Here is an 18,723-nt window from a genome sequence, read left to right as displayed (position 1 = left end):
ATATACTTTCTTCTCTAGTGCACATGGAACATTCTCCAAGATAGATCACATACTGGGTCACAAAACAGCCCTTCATAAGTATAAAATAACTCAGATCATACCATGCACAGTTTCAGACCAAAATGCTATGAAACCTGAAATCAACCACAGGAAAAAGTCTGGAACACTTCCAAAAGCATGGAGGTTAAAGAACACCCTACTAAATAATGAATGGGCCACCTACGAAATTAGAGAAGAAATTAAAAAATATATGGAAACAAATGAAAATGAAAATACAACACTCCAGGGGCACCTAGGTGGCTCAGTCGGTTGAGATTCCAACTTCGGCTCAGGTCACAATTTCCCAGCTTGTGAGTCTGAGCCCCACGTCCGGGTCTGTGCTGACAGCTCAGAGTCTGGAGCCTGCTTTAGATTGTGTGCCTCCCTCTCTCTCTGCCCCTAACCCACTTGCATTCTGTCTCTGTCTCTCTCAACAATAAATAAACATTAAAAGAAAAGAAAATACAACAATCCAAATGATTTGGGATGCAGCAAAGGCAGTCCTGAGAGGAAAATACATTGTAATCCAGGCCTATCTCAAGAAACAAGAAAAATCCCAAATACAAAATCTAACAGCACACATAAAGGAAATAGAAGCAGAATGGCTAAGACACCCTAAACCCAGCAGAAGAAGAGAAATAATAAAGATCAGAGCAGAAATAAACAATATAGAATCTAAAAAACTGAAGAGCAGATCAATGAAACCAAGAGTTGGTTTTTTGAAAAAATAAACAAAATTGATAAACCTCTAGCCAGGCCTCTCAAAAAGAAAAGGGAGATGACCCAAATAGATAAAATCATGAATGAAAATCGAATTATTACAACCAATCCCTCAGAAATACAAGCAATTATCAGGGAATACTATGAAAAATTATATGCCAACAAACTGGACAACCTGGAAGAAATGGACAAATTCCTAAGCACCCACACACGGCCAAAACTCAAACAGGAAGAAATAGAAAATTTGAACAGACTCATAATCAGTGAAGAAATTGAATCAGTCATTAAAAATATCCCAACAAACAAGAGTCCAGGACCAGATGGCTTCCCTGGGGAATTCTACCTGCCATTTAATGCAGAGATAATACCTATCCTTCTCAAGCTGTTCCAAAAATAGAAAGGGAAGGAAAACTTCCAGACTCATTCTATGAAGCCAGTATTACTTTGATTCCTAAACCCGACAAAAACCCTACAACAAAGACAACTACAGCCCAATATCCCTGAAGAATATGGATGCAAATATTCTCAATAAGATACTAGCAAATTGAATTCAACAGCATATAAAAACAATTATTTACCATGATCAACGGGTTCATTCCTGGGCTGCAGGCCTGGTTCAACATTCACAAATCAATCAGTGTGATACATCACATTAATAAAAGAAAAGATAAGAACCATATGATCTTGTCAATTGATGCAGAGAAAGCATTTGACAATCTTCAGCATCCTTTCTTAATAAAAACCCTCAAGACACTCGGGATAGAAGGAACACACTTGAACATCATAAAAGCCATTTATGAAAAACCACAGCTAATATCATCCTCAATGGGGAAAAATTGAGATATTTCCACCTGAGATCAGGAACACGACAGGGATGTTCACTCTGACTGCTGTTGTTTAACATACTGTTGGAAGTTCTAGCATCAGCAATCAGACAGCAAAAGGAAATCAAAGGTATCAAAATTGGCAAAGATGAAGTCAGGCTTTCACTTTTTGCAGATGACATGATACTACACATGGAAAACCCAATAGACTCCACCAAAAGTCTGCGAGAACTGATACATGAAATCAGAAAAGTCACAAGATACAAAAGCAATGTACAGAAATCAGTTACATTCTTATACACTAACAGTGAAGCAACAGAAAGACCAATGGAGAAACTGATCCCATTCACAATTGCACCAAGATTCATAAAATACCTAAGAATAAACCTAACCAAAGATGTAAAAGATCTGTGTGCTGAAAACTATAGAAAGCTTATGAATGAAACTGAAGAAGATGCAAAGAAATGAAGAAACATTCCATGCTCATGGATTGCAAGAATAAATATTGTTAAAATGTCAATACTACCCAAATCAATCTACACAATCGAAATTGCAATCCCAATCGAAATTGCACCAGCATTCTTCTCGAAGCTAGAGCAAGCAATCCTAAAACTTGTATGGAACCACAAAAGACCCAGAATAGCCAAATATTGAAGAAGACCAAAGCGGGAGGCATCACAATCCCAGACTTTAGACTCTACTACAAAGCTGTCATCATCAAGACACCATGGTATTGGCACAAAAACAGACACATAGACCAATGGAATAGAATAGAGACTCCAGAATTGGACCCACAAATGTATGGCCAACTAATCTTTGACAAAGCAGGAAAGAATATCCAATGGAAAAAAACAGTCTCTTTAACAAATGGTGCTGGGGGAACTGCACAGCAACATGCAGAAGAATTGATCTAGACCACTTTCTTACACCATTCACAAAAATAAACTCAAAACGGATAAAGGACCTGAATGTGAGACAGGAAACCATCAAAACTGTAGAGGAGAGAACAGGAAAAAACCTCTCTGACTTCAGCCACAGCAAATTCTTACTTGACACATCTCCAGAGGCAAGGGAATTAAGAACAAAAATGAACTATTGGGACTTCATGAAGATAAAAAGTTGCACTGCAAAGGAAACAATCAGCCAAATTAAAAGGCAGCCAACGGAATGGGAAAAGATATTTGCAAATGACATATCAGTCAAAGGGTTAGTATCCAAAATCTATAAAGAAGTCATCAAATTCCACACCTGATAAACAAATAATCCAGTGACGAAATGGGCAGAAGACATGAATAGACACTTCTCTAAAGAAGACATCCAGACACCCAACAGGCACATGAGAAAATACTCAACGTCGCTCCTCATCAGGGAAATACAAATGAAAACCACACTGAGATACCACCTCACGCCAGTCTGAGTGTCTAAAATGAACAAATCAGGAGACTATACATGCTGGAGAGGATGTGAAGAAATGGGAGCCCTCTTGCACTGTTGGTGGGAATGGAAACTGGTGCAGCCATTCTGGAAAATAGTGTGGATGTTCCTAAAACATTAAAAATAGGTCTACCCTATGTCCCAGCAATAGCACTGCTAGGAATTCACCCAAAGGATACAGGAGTGCTGATGCATAGGGGCACTTGTACCCCAATATTTATAGCACCACTTTGAATAGTCAAATTATGGAAAGGGTCTAAATGTCCATCAACTAATGAATGAATAAAGAAATTGTGGGATCTATTCACAATGAAATACTACCTGGCATTGAGAAAGAATGAAATGTGGCCTTTTGCAGCAATGTGGATGGATCTGCAGAGTGTTGTGCTGAGTGAAATTAGTCATATGGAGAAAGACAGATACCGTATGTTTTCACTCTTATTTGGATCCTGAGAAACTTGACAGAAGACCATGGGGAAGGGGAAGAAAAAAAAAAGTTAGAGAGGGAGGGAGTCAAACCGTAAAAGACTCTTAAAAACTGAATGAACTGAGGGTTGATGAGGGTTGGGAGGGAGGGGAGGGTGGGTGATAGGTATTGAGGAGGGCCCCTGTTGGGATGAGCATTGGGTGTTGTATAGAAACCTATTTGACAATAAATTTCATATTTACAAAATAATCTTATTTAATTGTCATTACTATGGTTTTTTTTAGTTTTATGTAAAATTTTTCAAATTCTATTTTATTTCCATCATTTTACTTTAGTCTACTATATTATATTCACTTTTTCAAATTATCAAATGATTTTTTTCTTTTCGTTATCTTTATTCTCTTTTTCATTTCTTTACTTTTTTCTTAATTACAGAACAAAAAATTCATATTTATTTTTAATTTTTATTAAAAATATTTTCTTTAATCTTTTCTACTATATTCTTTACTTTTCTGTATATTATTTTCAAATTCTATTTTACTCCCATCTACCCATTTTACTCTACTTCAGTGTATTCATTTTTTCAAATTCTCAAATGATTTACTTTGCCCCCTGTTTTTCCCCTAATCTGTCAAACCACTTTCAACACCCAAACAAAACATACCTAGGATCTAGCATTAACTATTAGATTTGTGTGTGTGCATCTTTAATTTTTAATTTTGATATTTTTGTAATTTTATTGTTTTATTTCAATATTTCTACTTCATTAATTCCTTTTCTCTCTTCAAAATGACAAAACGAAGGAATTCACCCCATAAAAAGACCATGAGGAAACGACAGCCAGGGATTTAACCACCACAGGTACAAGCAAGATGTCTGAAACAGAATTTAGAATCACGATAATAAGAATACTAGCTGGAGTCAAAAATAGATTAGAATCCCTTTCTGAAGAGATAAAATAAGTAAAAAAAATAGCCAGAATGAAATTAAAAACGCTATACCTGAACTGCAATCACAGATGAATGCAGCTGTGGTAAGGATGGATGAGGCAGAACAGAGAATCGGCAATATAGAGGACAAACTTATAGAAAATAATGAAGCAGAAAAAAGAGAGAGATTAAGGTAAAAGAGCATGATTTAAGAATTAGAGAAATCAGTGACTCATTAAAAAGGAACATCAGAATCATAGGAGTCCCAGAAGAGGAAGAAAGAGAAATAGGGGTAGAAGGGTCATGTGAGCCGATCATAGGGGAAAACTTTCCTAATCTGGGGAAAGACACAGACATCAAAATCCAGGAAGCACAAAGGACCCCCATTAGATTCAACAAAAACTGACCAGCAACAAGGCATATCATAGTCAAATTCACAAAATACTCAGGCAAGGAGAGAATCATGAAAGCAGAAAGGACAAAAAAGTCCCTAACATACAAGGGAAGACAGATCAAGTTTGCAGCAGACCTATCCACAGAATCTTGGCAGGCCAGAAAGGAGTGGCGGAGTCTATTCAGTGTGCTGAATCAGAAAAGTATGCAGACAAGAATTCTTTATCCAGGAAGGCTGTCATTCAAAATAGAAGGAGAGATAAAAGTTTCCCAGACAAACAAAAATTAAAAGTTTTTGACCACTAAACCAGCCCTGAAAAAATTTTTAAGGGGGACTCTCTCAGGGGACAAAAGATGAAAAAAATATATATATATATATATCAAAAGCAAGAAAGATTAGAAAGGACCAGAGAACACCATCAGAAACTCCAGATCTACACGCATCATGATAGCAATAAACTCATATCTTTCAACACTCACTCTAAACCTCGATGGACTCAATGCCCCAATCAAAAGACATAGGGCAACAGAATGGATAAGAAAACAAGATCCATCTATATGCTGTTCACAAGAGACCCACTTTGGACCTAAAGACACCTTCAGATTGAACATAAGGGGATGGAGAACCATCTATCATGCTAATGGTCAACAAAAGAAAGCCCGAGTAGCCATACTTATATCAGACAATCTAGACTTAAAAATACTGTATCAAGAGATGCAGAAGGGCATTATATCATGATCAAAGGGTCTATAGATGAAGAAGACCTAATAATTGTAAACATTTATGCGCCAAATGGGAGAGCACACAAATATATAAATCAATTAATCACAAACATAAAGAAACTCACCGATAGTAATACCATAATATTAGGAGACTTCAACACCCCACTCATGGCAATGGACAGATCATCTCAACAAAAAATCGACAAGGAAAGAATGGCTTTGAATGACACACTGGACCAGATGGACTTAACAGATATATTCAGAATATTTCATCCTAAAGCATCAGAATATGCATTCTTCTCCAGTGCACATGGAACGTTCTCCAGAATAGACCATATACTGGGACACAAAGCAGCCCTAAGTTAGTAAAAAGTACAAAAAGTACAAAAAGATCGAGATCATACTGTGCATATTTTCAGATCACAATGCTATGAAACTGGAAATCAACCACAAGAAAAAAATTGGAAAGGTAAAAAATACCTGGAGACTAAAGAAATCCTACTAAAGAATGAATGGGCTAACCTAGCAGTTAAGAGGAAATTAAAAAGTATATGGAAGTCAATTAAAATGATAACACCACAACCCCAAACCTCTGGGTCGCAGCAAAGGTGGTCATAAGATGAAAGCATATAGCATTCCAGGCCTTCCTAAAGAAGGAAGAAAAGATCTCAGATACACAACTTAACCTTACACCTTAAGGAGCTGGAAAAAGAACAGAAAATAGAACCCAAAACCAGCAGAAGACAGGAAATAATAAAGATTACAAAAGAAATTAATGCTATCGAAACCAAAAAAAAAAAAGTAGACCAAATCAATGAAACCGGAAGCAGGTTCCTTGAAAAAATGAAATGAATTATAAACCGCTAGCCAGTTTGATCAAAAAGAAAAAGGAAAGGATGCAAATAAGTAAAATCAAGAATGACAGAGGAAAGATCACAACCAACACAACAGAAATAAAAATAATAATAAGAGAATATTATGAGCAATTATATGCCAATAAAATTGGTAATCTGGAAGAAATGGGCAAATTCCTAGAAACATACACACTACCAAACTGAAACAGGAAGAAATATAAAAATTTGAACAGACCCATAACCAGTAAGGAAATAGTATTACTAATCAAAAGTCTGTCAAAAACAAGAGACCAGGGCCAGATGGCTTTCCAGGGGATTCTACCAAACATTTAAGGAAGAGTTAACACCTCTTCTCTTGAAGCTGTTCCAAAATATAAAAATGGAAGGAAAACTTCCAGACTCTTTCTGAAGCCAGAATTACCTTGATTCCAAAAGCAGACAAAGACCACATTAAAAGGAGAACTATAGACCAATTTCCTTGATGAACATGGATGCAAAAATCCTCAACAAGATATTAGCCTACCGGATCCTACAATACATTAAAAAAATTATACACCAAGACCAAGTGGGATTTATGCCTAGGATGCAGGGCTGGTTCAATATCTGCAAAACAATGTGATTCATCACATCAATAAAAGAAAGGACAAGAACCACATGATCCTCTCCATAGATGCAGATAAAGCACTCGACAAAATAAGCCATCCTTTCTTGATAAAAACCCTCAAAAAAGTAGGAATAGAAGGAGCACACCTCGAGATCATAAAAGCCATATATGAATGACCCAACACTAATATCATCCTCAATGGGGAAAAACTGAGAGCTTCAATGTGCTTAGTGCTACTACAATAGTGAAGAACTAAGGTTTCTCTGCACACCATTCTGGGGCCTAAATTCCTTTTTCTGGTGCTAAGGACATTTCTCCCCTCCTGGTACAAAAAGGGTGTACTTCACATTGGAGATTTATATTCTGTTTAGGGAACAAAGGATGGTCAGTGCGTCTCTACACTGGCTGTTTCTCAAGCATGTTTCATTCCAGTGGCATATTTGGGGTGGCATATTCTGCTCCCCTCCACCATGTAATGCTGGAGTAGAGACACTGGAATAAGTGTCCCGTGAGTCTTGACAGGAACCTCCCTGCAGGGCCGGGCCTAGACTGCAGGGAGCTTTCAGTACTACCCAGCACCAGGCTGATACCCCAGGTTAGTAGGTGCACAAGGGGTGAGGAAGGCTTTCCTGTCAGGAGCCAGTGTTTCCTTTTCCAGAAAGCAATCTAAAATATGAGCAGGATGATGGATGCTAAAGGGTGTTTAAATATCCTGTTCCATCAGAGCATTTAATGAACTCAGGCAGTGAGAAGACACTTGAAGACGCTGCTAGTCCAAGGCTTGTAGATTTCTTCATCTAAGAGATGGAAGCCAGGACGCATTTATTATCCGATTTTGTGCAGCAGTTTGGAGACACGCTTTTCCAGGAATAAGACGTTCAGATATCAGAGCCAACAACAGGTTCAGGTGGTCTCTGCCTCGTTCAATACTGGTCCACAATGGGGAGAATTTTCTGTAAGGTCTTATCACTCAGTGGCAGGAGCTCAGTCTGCACACAGTTCAGGAACCTGGCCAAGGACCCATGTCCTCAAACAAGGATTAGACTGGTGCTCTCTGAGTCCCAATGTACACGGTCTCTGGGACCGTCTCCAGATGGTTCTGGTCCTGTGTATGAAATACTCTGTCTCATGACTATGCAAATAGACCTCAGAGCACTAGGTTAAGTATGGGTGTGTCTGTGCCCTGAGAGCATCACCGTAAAACGCCATCCTCTACCGGAGACCCTGAGACACATCCCCTCACAATGGACTGGAGCTGGAGAATCCTCTACCTGGTGGCAGTGGCGACAGCTAAGGGTCAGCCAAGTCCCTGGACACAGGAGAGGACCAGGAACAGTCAACATTGATTTCATCCACTCTTGTCCCCTCTCTACAGGTGTGCACTCCCAGGTTTTGCTGGTGGAGTCTGGGGCTGAAGTGAGGGAGCCTGGGGCATCAGTGAAGATCTTCTGCAAAGTATCTGGATACAGCTTCACTGATTACTATATGCACTGGGTGCGACAGGCTCCTGCACAAGGGCTTGAGTGGATGGGAAGCATTGACCCTGAAGATGATTCTACAAGCTATGCACAGAAGTTCCAGGGCACACTCACTCTGACAGCAGACACATCCACAAACACAGCCTACATGGAGCTAAGCAGTCAGAGGTCTGCAGACACGGCCATGTATTACTATGCAAGGACACAGTGAGGGGTTGTCACTGTGAGCCCAGACACAAACCACCCTGTAGAAGAAGATCAGGACCTCCAGGGGGTGCACACTATGCACCATTCTGTTTGTGTTCCCAGGAGCAGGTGCAGGTAGGGGTTGTTGGAAGGTTTTGTGCCATGGCCTGGGGCTTCCTCTCCATACAGCAGTTTCCCCCAGAAAGCCTCTCTGGACACATGATTCTGTGCTTACCTACTCGGGTCTGGTTTACAAAGTTTGTTTTACCAGGAACCATATACTTACATGAACAAGAGACTTCAAGCTGTATTACGAAGCTGTACTCATCAAGAAAGTATGGTACTGGCACAAAAATAGACACATACATGAATGGGAGAGAATAGAGAACCAGATTTGCTGAACAGTCTGTTCAGCAAATGGTGCTGGGAAAACTGGATAGTAACATGAGGAAGATTGAATCTGGAACACTTTCCTACAGCAAACACAAAAATATATTCAAAATGGATGAAAAACCTAAATGTAAGACCAAAAAGCACCAACATCTATAAAAGAAAACAGGCAGAAACCTCTTTGACCTCGACCTCAGCAACTTCTTAATAGACATGCCTCTAGAGGCAAGGAAAACAAAAGCAAAAAATGAACTATTGGGACCTCATCAAGATAAAAAGCTTCTGCACAGTGAAGGAAACAGTCAACAACACTAAGTGGCAACTGACAGAGGAGTGAAGATACTTGAAAATGACATACGTGGTAAGAGTTAGTATCCAAAATCTGTAAGAACTTAACAAACACAGAAGAACAAATATCCAGTGAATGATCAAAAGACATGAGCAGACACTTTTCCAAAGAAAACATCTGGATGGCTAAGAGACACATGAAAAGATGCTCAACATCACTCATCATTGGGGAAAAACAATTCAAAATCATGATAAGATACCACCTCACACCTGTCAGAATGGCTAAAATGAACAATTCAGGAAACAACAGATATGGGCAAGGATGTGGAGACAGAGGAACCTTCCTATACTCTTGGTGGGAATGCAAAGTGGTGTGACCACACTGGAGAAGAGTTTAAAAAGTTAACATAGAATTACCTTATGTCCCGCCAATTTCTCTACAAGGTAGTTACACAAAGGACACAAACATTCTGATTCAAATAGCTAAAACGGGTGATGGAGATTATGTAGGTTACTTGTTGTGATGCGCACTGGGTGTTAACGTATATGATGAATCACTAAATTTTATTCCCAAAACTAAAACTACACTACATGTTAACTAACAAAGATGTAAATAAATAAAATCTTCAGACATTAAAAAACAGGGGAAAAAAAGGAAGGGGACAAATGTTACAAATGGTCATAACCAATGGGATCTAGGGCAGTGAGTCTAACAACTTGCATTTACCCATTTTATCCCTAACGGGTAGTGGACATTAATTAACAAACATACTCATGATTCCCAATGTTGGTGCCACGTAAGTTGGAATTCAAACCCCAGCTGCCCTTCCCAGCTCCTCTGTGACCACATCTCATGGGCAGTCTGTCTAGACAGCTGGCATCTATGTATTGCCTGTGTGTAGAAGTTCTTGCTCCTGGAACAGGCCCGTTCACCCAGGTCTGCTGGGTACTCAGAAAGTACAGACTAGTGTCAGCTGGCATTCTTGTACTTCCCATTCATCACTAGGGAACAAGCTCAGCCTTGAGGATGCATGTTTACATGGGCTGTTCCACTGGTCTACACCACCTGACACCACCCATGTATTCCAGTACTTGCTTCTGAAGGGAATTTCCAAACAGATGACAATTTCACTAGTGATTTACACCGAAAAATAATTGGATCTAAGTGAGGGCACAATATTGGATTTTAGCTGCATGTTAAGGGGAACTTTGCTTTCATTCTTAGAAGACAGAGAGGAGGTTTATACCAGAGACAAGGTCACAAGGATGGATCCTCCCACAACCAGCAGTGGACCATCGCCTTACTGAGAGAGGGTACATTTCACATACAATAGAAGCTGTGAATGTATAACATTTGGAGGGAGTGACCTCAGAGGGTGGGGGGCCACAGGGTGGCCAGAACATCTCTTTACCCTCAGGTGAGGGACCTCCCGAGTCATGTCACTTGTCCACAATACAGTCAGCTTAGGGTGGCTATGGTTCTGGTCTTACATCCCAGAGCCCAGTTTGTAGGGCTGCCCCTGACCTCGACTGGCTAGTATCCAACATCGTCCAATCAAGGCTGCAGAAAACAGGATGCATGTCAGCCCCAGAAGTCCTCTCTCAATTGCAATGAATCCTTTATGTGTCTTTCCTTGCTGTTATCTGTCTTTCTTCATGTTTCTTTCCTTACCGTTTCTCTTCACCTCAGAGCATTTTGGGGACATCCATGCATATCCACCTGGGTTCAGTTAGACACTCAGATCCAGAGGGAGACTTGAACTTCATGCAAGAAAGTGTCTGTGCCTGGTAATGAGGGGTTTCATCCCACAATTCTCAAGGTATTCCCTCCCACAGATGTGCTGTCTTCAGGACCTACTCATCTTCAGTTCCGAGATGGACATTTGGTGACTGCCCATCTGTGTCCTGAACTCCATCCCCAGACTCATACACATGGCAGTAATATCAATGTGTCAAAATTAATCTCATGTGACAAGTACCTTTGGCCACATAAGTTATTCTACACAGGTTCAAGAATGACATAGACGACCACAGTCCACACTGATGTCAGGGAAAGTTCACCTCCATCCCACATGACACTCACATTACCACACCCCCAAATCCTCCAACATGTCAAATCATTAAATATTAAGTCAAGTCCAAAACGTACCTAAATTTCACTACCTCTAAAACCCCAAATCTAACCATGTAGCTTGGGTAGGGTGAGACTGTGGTGCCTTCCATCCTGAGGTGAAACTCTCTCCATAAGCTGACCTGCATTTCTAGAAAACCATGTTTGTTTTCTGAAAGCTTCTGCATGGTAACCATAACATAACAGGTACTGACATTCCTATCCCAGAAGAAATACAGTGTAATTTAGAAGTGCATCACCAACAAGAAACAATTTGATTATCAATCTTGGGAAACCCGTTAGGTTCAAAGACAGAATGCTCTGAATCTCAGACTCCAACTTGTCTCTGGGATTGACACTTCCTTTTTTCTTGAAGGTGGTACATGTCTGAAGCTGAGCACATTTATCCCAGTTTCATGAAAGTAGAATTTCTGAGCCCAAAAATATTTCTTTTGTTCTCTCGATTATCAAATGAAAAGTTCTTCTGACTCTTGCCAGCTGATAAGAATAACTATTCAAGATTGTTGCTCACCAATGATTAAAGGAAATATAACTGTATATTTATAGGCAAGAAGCAGAGTGAAGGGTTGAAAGATGGAAAATATGTAGGAGGAGACATCCTGTGAACAGAAGGGTCTGCAGTGCTCATGATGGAAGGGTCTCACCCTTGCATGTTGCATAAATGGGGAGGGGAATAAAGGAGTCACTGTAACTCTGCAGGGGTCTGTGAAACAACAGGAGCACGGGGACCACCGGGGGCAACCACAACCACCAGGGGGAACTCAGAGACCAGGGAGCTCATGATCCAGGACAAGAGATTGGTTGAGGACTGGTCTCCTCTCAAGGGCTTTCAGATCCAGGCTCTGCACACTTCTTCTGACATAAACACAGCAAAGAGTTTGTAAAAGCTGTGGAAACACACAAGTGTCCTCCCTGTTTAAATAAACCATGATAAGGGGAATACACAGATTTTCCCAGGGTCAGACACTGGGATAAATACATCTTTGATCATTCTCACATTAACAAGAGTTTAGAAGAATAATGTTCTCCATTTCATAGATGAAGAAATATTTTTAATTAACATCATCCTTCCTGATCTCAGGTGTTTTGCCTTCAACATATTATAATAAAATTCAACCATTTTAACTTCATTGAACCTTTCTTTTTTTAATGTTTATTTATTTTTAAGAGGGAGAGAGGCAGAGTACGTGCGGTGGAGGGGAAGAGAGAGAGAGGAGACACAGTATCTGAATATGAAGCAGTCTCCAGGCTCTGAGCTGTCAGCACAGAGCCCGACACAAGGCTCAGACTCATAAACTGTGAGATCATGACCTGAGTCAAAATCGGACACTTAACCAACTGAGCCACCCAGAAGCCCATTATTGAGGGTTTCCATTGATGTCCACATAGAGTTCATGTGTAAATGACCCCTTGTGTTTGTAGAAAACCCCTGGCATCTCCATCAGCTCTGTGAGTCTCTGTCGAGGCTTCTCACTCTCTCCAACTTGTGACAGAATAGACCTGGCTTCCATCCATCACTCTCCTGGGACTTCTAGAAGGTCAGGAACCTGCAAACCTCACTGGGATGTCCAGCCTTGTCCTGCATGTGGTTCAGGAGGCAGGTGGGTCCTCCGATGGGGAGCACAGGTCCAGATACTGGGACTACTCTCACATCATACGTGATCTTGGACATGCACACAATCCATCTCTGCCGCAGTGTATCTGTTCACCTGTACAATGGTGGTATACTGATTCTTACCTCAAGTGTTTGGGTTCATATGTGAAATTAAGGATTATCATGGGTACTTATAATCACTGCAGCAAAATCACAAATTAATAAATCACAATGTTCTGAAAGATACTGTGACACCAAACACTGCCCCATCCCTTACACCTGCCAAAGGTCACTGGCTTCTTGAGGATTCTGTTGCAAAATTTACTATATTGTCAAAGGACATCTGTATGCTGATTAAACCCTCCCATCCCTGAAACTGTAGCTGGGAGAAGAGCCCCAGCCCCTAAGTGTTCACATTCAGTGATCAGAACAGAACACAGACATCTCACCATGGAGTTTGGGTTCACTTTGGTTTTCCGTGGTTCGATTTTAAACAGTAATTCATGATGAACAAGAAACACTGACTATGTTAGTGGATATGAGTGAGAGAAACAGTGGATGTGTGACATTTTCCTGACTTGTATCTGTAGATGTCTTGTGTGACGTAGAGCTGTTGGAGTCACGGGGAGACCTGATGATGCCTGGCAGGGGAGGGGGTCCCTGAGACTCTCCTGTGCAGTCTCTAGATTCACCTTCAGTAGCTAATTGATAAGGTGGGTCTGCCAGACTCCAGGGAAGGGGCTGAATGGGAGTCTACATATCTGTATGGTATAAGATAAGGACCAAATGTCATTATTTTACTCACTGGAATTCAAAACCATTTGTGAAAGAGGCCATTTTTTCCCTAATTTTAATTCTATGAAATCTCATGGAGGATATGCTGACTGCATCCAGACACATTTCATCCTGGTCTCTGTAACCTGCGCCACTGGTCTGTGTGTCTGACTGTATGCCAGCAGCACAGTGTTATAGACAATGTACCTATGCAATATACTTAGAAAGAAGGACGTGTGCTGTCTCCAGGTTTGTTCTTCTTTCTCAGGATTGTTTTCTCACTTCCGTGTGCTTTGTGGTACCATATAAATAAGAATTTCCCAGATACATTCATTGGCATTTTTATTAACTCAACTAACATTAGAAATTATTAGAACAGATAAAAGGAATAAGGAGTGTAATAATACAAAAAATTAACAAATCGAAATTGATATCTGGAAAGCTAAATGCAATTGAAAAAGCATCTCTACTAGGAAATAAGTAAAACTCAAACAGATACAATCAGAATTAAGGAGGGGACATAACTGACACCAAAGAAGTGAAGAACAATAACAGAAAATCCCTAGATAATTATAGACCCATTATTAGATAACTAAGGGGCAACTAGGCAGTTTCTAGAGTTATACAATCCACAAGACTATACATGAAGAAATAGAAAATTAACAGAATTAAAGCAAGTAAGATTGAATCTATAATCTAATCATATCCCGCCCCTAAAGAAAAAAATTCAGCTTGGTAACAGAGGACTTTATCTATGAATTGTATCAAAATATAAAGGATATTTAATGCCAATACCTCTCAGACTCTTACCAAAAACTGAAAAGAAAGGAATATGCCCCAACTCATCTACAAGACCAACTTTACTATGCTGCAAAATCGAAAGACACCATAAGAAGAGAAACTAAAGGCCAATATCTCAGATGGACATACATGCAAAACTCCTAGCATAGTGAATGCAACAGCACAATGAAAGGGTCATATGTGACAATGCAGTCACATCTATTGATCACCTATATCATCATCTATTGATATATATAAAACGAGACAAAATTCAACAAATTGTCATTATTAAAAAATCTCAGGGGCGCCTGGGTGGCGCAGTCGGTTAAGCGTCCGACTTCAGCCAGGTCACGATCTCGCGGTCCGTGAGTTTGAGCCCCGCGTCGGTCTCTGGGCTGATGGCTCGGAGCCTGGAGCCTGTTTCCGATTCTGTGTCTCCCTCTCTCTCTGCCCCTCCCCCGTTCATGCTCTCTCTCTCTGTCCCAAAAATAAATTAAAAACGTTGAAAAAAAAAAATCTCAGCAACTGAGGGAAAGAAAGAAATTACCTCCACAAAATTGTGGCCGTAGATGAAAAGCCCACACCTGACAGCATATTTAACAGGGAAAAACTGACGCTTTTCCTGTCATATTAGGAGCCGGGCAAGGATTCTCATTCCCTACATAGGTATTCTGCATGGTAACATGAAGACCAGTAAAATATGGCACCCAATGTATGTCATCTTGTCACATGGCTTATTTGGAGGAAAGTCACTTGAGTAACAGCTAGTCTAAGGAAACTGTGACCCTCCTTTGTCCCCTTGAGAGCAGGAAATAAATCTCTCCTGGGAAACTTCCTTTCCCTCTACCAGAATGGAAGAACCATCCTTACACCAGAAATGGGAACTTTAGCACCAAGAAGGCTGTGCAAACAAGCCTTGTTAATTCCTCACTAATTGACTTGCCCAAATCGAAATCTCTGTCTTGTTAACTCTTCACAAATCCATTGTTTTTTTATTCTAAAAGGCACAAGTGCCACCTACTTTCTTCATTCTCTGGGTGTCATATTATTAGGAAGCTTGTGCACATGCAAAATGAAATTTATTCTCTTCTGTAGATCTGTCTTATGTCAGTTGAATCCTTAGACCAGACAAAGAACACAGAAGCAAAGAAGGAAAACCCTTTCTGGTCCTACAAGTTGAAGATGTACCCATAAAAATTAGGTAAGAAAATGAAATAAAGACATGCAAATCAGTAAGAAGAAAATTGTTTGAGAATCACATGAACTTATAGTGAAATCTTAGAAACTCCATAAAAAAAAGTATTAGAACTAATAAACTCAGGAAAAGTTCAGGATACAAATCAACATACAAAAATATGTTGTATTTCCACACACCTAAAACATAGTATATGAAAAAAATAACAAAATCACACAATTGAAAATGGCACAAAATGGAGCATCTGTGTGACTCAATCCGTTAAGTGCCTACTGTTGACTTTGGCTCAGGTCATGATCTCATGGTTCCTGAGTTTAATTCTAAGGCAGGGTCTGCAATGATTGTGCAGAGCCTGCTTGGGATTCTCTGTCCCCTTCTCTCTCTCTGATCTCTCTCTCCTTCCCTCTATCTGTCACACAAAAATAAACACACATTAAAATATATGGCACAAAATAAAGTATTTAGGATTAAATTTCACTAAAAAGTAAAATAACATACCAAACATGACCTGCTGGGAAAAAGACATGTAAAATGGCAAACACAGATGAAAAGATCACTGTGTTCACAGATTAGAATTATTTATACTGTCACAGTCCCTTCTGCAAGAAGTGATCTAGAAGTGCCTCTCAAACACTGGTTTTAAATTTGAAACAAATCTAAGTCTGGAGCCTGATATATAGTCAGAGGATATGCAAATAGGGCCCTCCCTGTGCTGATTAAACCAGTCGGGCTCCAACCCTGCAGCTGGGAGTGGAGCCCCAGCCCCGGGAGTCCCAGGTGTTCCCATTCTGTGATCAGCACAGAACACACACACCTCACCATGGAGTTTGTGCTGGGCTGGGTTTTCCTGGTTGCTCTTTTAAAAGGTAATTCATGGTGAACGAGGGACACTGAGTCTGTGAGTGGATATGAGTGAGACAGTGGATGTGTGACAGTTTCCTGACCAAGATGTCTCGTGTCTGCAGGTGTCCTGTGTGACGAGCAGCTGGTGGAGTCTGGAGGAGACCTGGTGAAGCCTGGGGGGTCCCTGAGACTCACCTGTGTGGCCTCTGGATTCACCTTCAGTAGCTACTACATGCACTGGGTCCGCCAGGCTCCAGGGAAGGGGCTGCAGTGGGTCGCACGCATTTATACTGATGGAAGTAGCACAGGCTACGCAGACTCCGTGAAGGGCCAATTCACCATCTCCATAGACAAGGCCAAGAATACGCTGTATCTGCAGATGAACAGCCTCAAGACCGAGGACACGGCCACATATTACTGTGCGAAAGACACAGTGAGGGGACCTCACTGGGAGCCCAGACACAAACCTCCCTGCAGGAGGGGATCAGCACCACCAGGGGGCGAACACTATGCACAATTCTGCTTTGTGTTCCCAGGAGCAGGTGCAGTTGGAGGATACAGGCAGGTTTCCTGTCAGGGTCTGGGGTTTCCTCTCAACACAGCAGTTCCTGGACACAGGATCCTGTGCTTACCTATTAACTTTCTGAATTAGCAACTGTGTTGTCATAGGAAAACTGCACTAACATGCACAAAGACACAGTTGTTTGCATTGCTTATTCCTGTCCCTCAACATGAGTGAATTATAGATTTCCTGAGGCACAACAGCTGAACCTTAAAGCAGTCCCAGATGCACTCCCTGTGCAGCCAGGACCACAGGATCCCACAGCTCCCCATTATCTTCACCCATCACTTGTCCCAATCAAACAACGTGACTCTTCCCTCCTGGCATTTGCTACTCAGGACATTAAATGAGCTACAGCTTTATTCAATTCCTCTAAACAAGAGATGAATCATCTCCATGTATTAGTCAGGATTCCCTTGAGCAACAGAATCCAAAGCACATTGGTTTCCATGACAAAATATGTTGAGAAGTCCCATGATCTACTGTCACAAGTTGGGGACCCAGGAAAACCAATGGTGTAATTCTCGCCTGATTATGAAATAGTCTAGTCTCAGAACCTGCAGAGCTGATGATGTAGCTCTCAGAACAAGGGCAAGAGGAGACCAATGTCCAGTTCAAACAAGCACATGGGAAGTAAAAATGAGGGAATTCTTCCTCCCTCTGCATCGGGTTCTACTCAGAACTATAATGGAATGGGTGATGCCTAGGCAGAAAGAAAACATGGATGGAAATGCCAATCTCTTCTGCAAACACATATCAGACATACTCAGAAGGAGTGGTTAATCTGGGCACCCATGACGCAGTCAAGATTAAAATAAGGTAATCATGAAGTCAACCTCCTGTAAATGTGGAGTTCCAAGACTAAAGATTTAGAAGTCCATGCTGTCACGGGGGTGGAGCCTGGTGGGCATGGAAGTGCTCCTGTGAAGAAGGAGAGCAAAGACCAATGGGGGGGGCACTGCGATCTGAGGGTCCCCTGGCTGGCATAGGGAGAGACAGTCCCTTCTTGGAGTGCATTTTGGAGAGGGGGCATTGCCTCTCATGGGACACGAGAGCTGACAGGCACCATTGCACTGCCCTGGTCATTAGCATTGGAGCCTCTGCTAAGAGCACCTAACTGGACGCTGCCTTCTTGATGTTCTTTACCATGAACTCCAAGCCCCTAATGTTCGTGCAACTGCCCTTCTGGGATAACCAGCTCCAGCCACAGCACAGAAAAGCCCTCTCCCAGAGGATCGGTGGGGTCCCTATAATATTGAGTTCATACAGTTTGGACTTTTGAAACCCAGCTAGAGCTCCTGATATAAAACATAAGAGCTCTGTGCCACCAGGTGGGCCAATGGCTTGGACACAGACAGGGTGAAGGCAGGATTCTGACTGGGACCAACGAGTACAGATTTTTCTCTCTGTGGGAGGGCTTCCTGAACAGGGGCGGCTGGGAACTCCAACTGCAGGGACTAGAGGGGTTGCTGATGCCAATATTTCCCCCCGCCAACCAGCATGGACAGAGTTCAGTGAGCAGCACAGCACCCCCCAGTAGAAGCTGAGCCAGTGA

The 18,723-nt window shown here is 41.3% G+C and overlaps 2 gene segments (V, D, J or C); both read left to right on the top strand.

Moving 5' to 3' along the window:
- Positions 1–17,258, top strand: part of LOC131518051 (immunoglobulin heavy variable 3-74-like) — a 56,259-nt gene extending 39,001 nt beyond the window's left edge. Inside the window, 1 exon segment of the V gene segment in view lies at positions 16,729–17,258. Coding sequence covers positions 16,729–17,258 — 530 coding nt within the window.
- On the top strand, positions 8,192–8,661 carry LOC131517890 (immunoglobulin heavy variable 1-69-2-like). The segment is given in 2 exon segments: positions 8,192–8,243; positions 8,323–8,661. Coding segments are annotated over 2 exon segments (366 nt in total).
- Positions 17,259–18,723: the final 1,465 nt, after the last annotated feature.

The sequence above is a fragment of the Neofelis nebulosa genome, chromosome 7, assembly GCF_028018385.1.
Source record: "Neofelis nebulosa isolate mNeoNeb1 chromosome 7, mNeoNeb1.pri, whole genome shotgun sequence".
NCBI classification, from domain to species: domain Eukaryota; kingdom Metazoa; phylum Chordata; class Mammalia; order Carnivora; family Felidae; genus Neofelis; species Neofelis nebulosa.
Note: the sequence above shows the minus strand (reverse complement) of the source record. Positions and strands in the feature narration are given on the sequence as shown.